The sequence below is a fragment of the Arachis duranensis genome, chromosome 3 (assembly GCF_000817695.3).
Source record: "Arachis duranensis cultivar V14167 chromosome 3, aradu.V14167.gnm2.J7QH, whole genome shotgun sequence".
Taxonomy (NCBI): Eukaryota; Viridiplantae; Streptophyta; class Magnoliopsida; order Fabales; family Fabaceae; genus Arachis; species Arachis duranensis.
The window spans coordinates 113,117,997-113,125,140 of NC_029774.3; the positions used below are offsets into that span (position 1 = coordinate 113,117,997).

At 35.9% G+C, this 7,144-nt stretch overlaps 1 protein-coding gene across 1 annotated transcript; it reads right to left on the minus strand.

The window, feature by feature from the left end:
* Positions 1-5,779: 5,779 nt before the first annotated feature.
* Positions 5,780-6,553, minus strand: LOC107480233 (transcription factor HEC3-like). Its single transcript, XM_016100384.3, has one exon. It carries the CDS (start codon positions 6,551-6,553, stop codon positions 5,780-5,782), a length of 774 nt encoding a protein of 257 aa, XP_015955870.3.
* Between the last annotated feature and the right edge of the window lie 591 nt (positions 6,554-7,144).

Sequence of the window (7,144 nt, forward strand, 5' to 3'; positions counted from 1 at the left end):
ATCAAGAATGGAACAACATAATTAATTATAATTAGTTTTATTAATTTATAATTTAATTTGTTTTTTAAATTATTGTTGACCACGTTCAAAACATGAAGGAAGATACGCTAGTGATAGGAGAGAATCACAGAACAATGCTTTGATCATTCATTAGTTGATTCCATATAATTAATTATGTTTTATTAATGCGTAACACATGAAACATAGAAATCATATCGAAAACCATCCAATTTACAAGAAAAAGAAACATCCGTGTGCCTATTAGTAGCAACATCCGATTAAAATCACCGGTACTTCTGGTTTACTAGTTGGCTGATTCTTGGCTTATATAGAGTTGGTTCCTAACATTGTTGTAGGTAAAATTACTCTTTTTAGTTTTTTAGTTTACCTCGATTGGACCTTTATTAGTATACTGATGCAGGCTGATTAATAGACCATTGTGAGTGCTCATAATTCTAGCCCTTTTTTGCATGTTATCAAAATGGTGATGCTACAAGTTATTTTGGTAATTAAATTTAAATAAGTTGGTTCAATAATTTAAAGATTGATAACCAAAAAATTTAGTTGAAGAAGTTAAAGAAAAGAAGGAAAAGAGGAAGAAAAAAGATTACGTTGAATATGATTATAAAAATAACTTGTATACTAGGTATCTTTTCTCTAATTCAAATTAGGGTTCATGTTGCTCACCACTTGGATGGAGAGCTCTAGCAATATCCTTCTCTCTCCAAACATTCAAGCGCTTACCACCAAACAACTCTGATCAGGCTGAAGACATGCGAATGCATGCAATTCCAAAAGACACCATGTATTTATCAAAACTAATTTTGTCCAACACTTAAATGTGACTACTCAACTGAGATTTAAATAGTTATTTGGGAATTGCTCACAATAATGCTATACCTAATTACCTATATCAAACATCTAATTCAGTATAACGTTTATTATAACAAAAACTAATCAAGTAGTAAATAATTTTTAAGTTATCAAATAAAATCAGCCTAATTATATAACCCTAACTTCTTTAGAGTATGATCCACTGATACTCTTACATTTCGTCACACAGAACTGGTATACAACACAAATGGTGCTACTGCTATTAAATAATTGTTGGATAAAAACTAACAAACTTAAAAATCTTAAAAGAGTTCATCATGTTCATAGATATCATTTCTCCAGGGCTTTATATACGCCCTACTTCAAAAGGATAGATCAATGGTTGAATAATGTCACGAATTCATTATTGGTATATGCATGTTATCATTTTATTCCATCCAACAACTCCTCTTTTTATTATTTATTTATTTAAAAAATCTAACAATATATAAAAAATTGCAGAATAGTATTACAAGATCGATCAACGCTCCTCATAAGTAGTCCTAAGTCAATAAACATAGATATAGGCACAAACACACTATAGCTTCTAGTGATTGTAATTAATTCGGAATTGTCTAAAAAAGTTTTTAACTATCTTAATCATGTATAATATAATAATGTTGAATAATGAAAGGAATTTGATTGTCACAGTAGTGAATGTCTTGATGATGTAAATAATTTTAACAATAAACTCAACAAGTCATTTATATGCTCTCAATGACAAATATATATGTTGTAATCCATGTGAATATTAAATCATAGCTAGTCTCAAAAATTAAAGTATCAAGAGATGGGATTAATTAGTTGAGCGGCATATGCTCCCTCCTCTTAATTAAGTGGAACATGTTCAGGTATTCAGAAGAATTATTCAATGATCATTAGATTATTCATGAGCTGGGTTTGCATTATAATTATTATTAGCCCAGAGTAGTATGTAATAAAATGATATTGTGTATACAGGAAAAAGTAGTAGAAATACAAATATATATATATATATAACTCCTACGGTGGAGCACACGGCGGCGGGAAATCCTAGGGTTTTGCTTTTTTGGCTGATTGCATAGTAAAGTTGACCAATAGTTGCACCAGCTTGGACCCATGCAGTACGGTTATCTGCGTCCACGTGGATCTCACTCAAGTTGATGAGGTCAATGATGACGAACGGAACTTCTGAAACGTATGAGAGGCCTTCATAGTCATGGCCGCCGCTTCGAGTTCTAATCTGCATGCCATGGCGTTTCGAACATATGATTGTGGCTTGGATTTGGGATATTTCTGAGGGTGTTACGATTACAAGGGGCTTTGACGTTGTGTTCGTTTCGAATCTCAGGTTTTGAATGGAGAATTGGAGTACGGATGAGTAGGATGAGTTGGATTTGGTGTAAACAAGCTTAGATGTTGATGTTGAATTATTCGAATATTGATAAAGGCATTCCACCAAGTTTTCGTTATTGTTAGTATCATCATCAAGTGTGCTTGCTGATGAACATGTTAAGGATAAAGAAAACAGAAGAACAATGAAATACCAACTTATAGAATTCATTATATTTTGTGTTGAGAATACTATTGTGTGCTTTGTATATGAGTATCAGATTTATATAATAGTCACGACTAGCTAATTTAATTTGATACGTACCCAAAAGTGTGAATGAAGATTTATTTTTTGATATGATATTGAAGTTCAACACTACCTAAAAATAACATTATAATCAAAGTGTAAATATAAGAATAAAAGAGATTAGAAATCAATTTTGATCATATGCAGTGGGAGACAATTCAATCACGTAAAAGTAGACAGATGGTTATGTTGAAAAATATATAGAATCCTCAAACTTGTTGAAAATTTGTTTAGACAAGTCTTGAACAATAAAGATATATATTTATTTCTATGGATAATATATATCTAAAGAGGTGACGTCTATGGTAAATGTAAGGGTTTGCTGGCTAAGGTGGCTAAGACTGACCAACGAATTTGGATTGGACACGTGGGTTCGTTTGACTTGAATGAGAGTAATTTGACTCACGGTAAATGAGATAACAAGCAACGGTGAAATTTTTTAATCTTTCTCTCTTTTCTTCTGACAATGTCTAGGCAAACAAATGACCCAACCCGACCCTATTAGCATCTCCGTCCAACAGGTTGTCATCACGACCCGGATCCTACTCTAGACGTCCTCAGTGTTCTTCTTCATGCCCGATGCTGCAATGAACTGAAGACAGCGCCTCCACCTCTGTTGTTTCCAGGATCGATGTGCTCCGCTGGCCCGGACTTCTTTGCTTGATGCTTTCCGCCGTCACCTAACGCAGCTTGGTTCAGGATACTCCTTTCCTTTGCCGCTCTGGCCTCATGCGATGGCCTTCGCCGATTCCCTTCCACGGCTCTTGGAGGTTGTTGGGTTGGTTTGCCTCCTGGTTTCTTCGAAGGTCAAGAAGAAGATTCAGGTGCCATCGCCGCGCCCAATTCCTTCGATCTAGATCCGGCTGAAGATAATGTCGTCGCTTCTGGGCCGCCCCCTTCCTTGCTTACCGTTGTTGCTCCATCCAGTCCTTCTCATCGCGTTTTCTAGGATCATATCCACGGATATGGCTGTGTCGTGCTCTCTATAGCCATCGATCTCAGTGCCTCTGTGGTTGCCCTGTGATACCTCCGCGATGGTGTTGCTTCCTGCGACGGTACAGCTGCCCACGACGATGATGCTGCCGGCGATCATTTTGTTTCCAGTATTCCTTTTTGGCCTTGCATTTATCCTCAGTAAACTTTCCACACTTGGGGCGTTTCACATTCGCCTAAGTACACATTAACGCATAACAGCCATCTATCCTCACTTAATCCGCTTGCCACGCGTCATTCCTTCAATGGCTGGTCAACTCCTTAGTCATTAGGGCTTTATCATTCTCTACACAGCGAAGACTCATGATGAAAACCTCCACCCTTACTCATATAAATACACTATTATTACATATTGTGTTGTTAGTTTGAGTAAAATTCACTCATGCCATAGATTATATAACATACATACATGTAAACTGCACACATGGCAATAAGCATGTAAATGTGCAATTATGCACACAAAGTGGAAGAGATAGAAATAGAGAGAGAGAGAAAGATGACAGCATATATGATAGAGGGAGGGCTCATAATTCAACAGATTCACGTCACATTTGAAAATGAATTTAATATATTTATTGAATTCCCGGAACAGTCTGTGCCAAACATACTTTCCGGCCAACACAAAAACTACATACACATGATTACAATTACATCTCTACGTAACCCAAACACACATACATGATTATTCTACACCCCCTTTAGTCAACACTATCCTAACAAACCTTTCCCTTCACACATGCCTTACCTCTTAATAGTAATAATAATAATAATCACACACTAGCTAATACACACATATCACTAATTCGATTCCTCCGGATCCCTCTTCAATTAATCTTCTCTTCTACATTTTTTTTCGGTTAATTAAACTTAAATAGTCATGGATTTAAGTTATAGAAACAACTGTTCATATAATTATCAAATTAGACTGCGTACATTATATTTTTTGGGTACAACTCTTTTCTCGATTCTATGTTAATATGAAATGCTTTTACATCGAAATGCTTTTTTTAAGAATAAATATTCATTTTGGTACTCGAAAGATTCAACTTTTAATAAAATGGATCTCAATATTTATTTTTGATAAAATAATTTTTAAAAAATATTCTATTTGACAAAATAACTCAAATATTTGGTCTAACAGTTAATTTATTTAATCAACTATTAACTTATTATAAAATTACTAATCTATCATCTATTCTCTCTCTTTACTTATAGTTTATCAGTATCCCACCATATCACAATTGCAGCAGTTTTCATAAACAACCCAACATTGATACCAATCTTCTCAAAGCGAAAATGTTTGTTGCCAGCTCCATTTTCTTTGTTTAATTTCTCCCACCGCGGCTACCATGATCTTTTCTCTTTTTCCTACGACTAATCACAACCACTGCAAAAGGATCTCTACTTCATATGTTGTCGCCATGGTCGATTCTGCAAGAGAATCTCCACTTAATCAATAGACTCGCCTCGTGACTCATCATCGCCTTTCTCTAATTATCAGTTGTTATGCCGTGTTTCGTTGTCATCTCGTATTTTATTATCTCTCACTTTTATTTCGAAAGAGTCGCAGAGCAAACTTGATTGAAACCAAATTCCCATACATCTACATCTTTTCTCATTTTTCATTCCACTCATAAAACAACCTTATTTTTTTTCTTACGAGGTATTTCTCTTTCTGATTTTTTGTTTTTGGTCTTCATTTCTATTCTTAATTTCTTCATAACTTACGATTGTGGATATCTAATTTTATAATACCTTACACTACTCTTTGTTGTTAGGATTTAGTAGTGGTTGATAAGTTAATATTTTACTCATTTTGATTGGTGCAATTGAGAGTTGGAGATTGGTTATGGTGGTGGTGAAAGCGGAAATAGGGACAAAGAGAGGATGTGTGATGACATGGGTGAAGGAGGTAGGAATGGTGGTAGGTAATGGTGAGGAAGAGTGAGTAAATTTATAATTTTATAAGAGAAAACAAAAATAAATTAGTATTTTTATAAAAAATTTAACAGTTAACTAAATAAATTAATCATTAAATAGATGTTAGGTTAGTTTGTCAAATGAAATATATTTTTTAGGAGTTATTTTATCAAAAATAAACATTAAAATCAATTTTATCAAAAACTGAATCTTTTCGAATACCAAAATGACTACTTACTTTTTTTTTAATTAAACTCAAATGTGGTCAACAAAACAAATATACTAATACTAGACGAACAATAGTTTTGTGGCCTACGGACAATAAATTAATAGCTGCACATGTTTTAGAAATAACCCTAATTAATGAAATACTAATCATTCATTAATTACCTCATGATGATTAAAGCTAGAGGGGGCATGATGACCTCCTCCGGCATTGAATCCGAATGAGGCAGGCACGGCGGAGGGCGTGGTGGTGGGTGCAAAAGGCCAATCAGAAGTAGAAGGGCCTAAAGAAAAGGCACTGTTAGGATTATTTGGAAGACCAACATAATTGCATTGTGGCGGTTGATGAGGAGTAGTGGATTGAAGCAACCTGATTTGTCTCTTCAAGAACTTAACATAGCGAATTGCTTCATCCAGCATGGAAGCTGTGTCCATCTTTGTTCCACCGGGAACAAGCCTCTGCAGGATCCGAATCTTCTCGCTGATCCTCTCCCTGCGGTGGCGCGCCGCTACGCTCTGAGGGTCGTCGCTGATGCGAACGTTTCGCCTCTTTGGCTTCCGAATGGTGGCGGGATCGATGTCCACGGGCTGCATAGCTGCGATCTTGTACATCATCTCCTTCATGGCTCCAAGCTCCTCTTCTGGCTCTTCATCTTCATGATCGTGATCATGATCTTGTTCTTGTTCTTGGTGCACTACTCCAAGTATGTCACCAAGGAACCCCGACGAAGAAGAAGAGGGCAGTGCAGTAGTGGTTGTTGAGGGATGATGATGAATTTGAAGAAGGTGATGGTAGTTTGGGAAAACCCCAGAAGCCATGATGTTAGGGATTTGGTGAACGATGTGATTATGATCAGCTTCTGTCCAAGTAGCAGCAGTGAAGACACTAGCATTATTATTCTGCTGCAGGTTTGTGGTATCCATCATCTATGAGCAAATGAAATTAACAAGTTTGAAGAGCGTGATGATGAGAAGAAGTTGGGGTTTGTTTGATGATGTGATAAGTTAATTGGAAATGAAACACCGGCCACTTAATTAGCATATATAAAAAAGCTAACAAGTAGTATATGCAGATACAGTTGATGATTAAAAGATGGAGAAGGGGTGGGTCGTTGATGGTTGAATATAACTTAGCTTAGATTGTGAAGAAAGTCTTGCTTTGGTGTATAGAGGGTAGATATAGGGAGGGTAGCTAGAGGAGGGGACCTAAGAGTGGAAGAAGAAGCATTGCATTTGGAACGAGATTTTACTGAAATGGGGAGTGACTGCAAAAAGCATATTGTATTGTAGAGTGAGATGATGAGATGAATGAATTGAATAGAAAGGAAAAGGGTGTGTATGGAATTAATTAAAAGCAAAGGGGGGTATTGAAATGAATGCGCTTCTAAGAAATATCAAAGGAAAGAAGAAAAAAGGTGATGTAGGGAAGGAAAGGGAAGGATAGGTGCACATTCTATAGACTTATTAGCTTCTCTCTCTCAATTTCATTATGCACTGAATTCCTAGGGCTCCCTT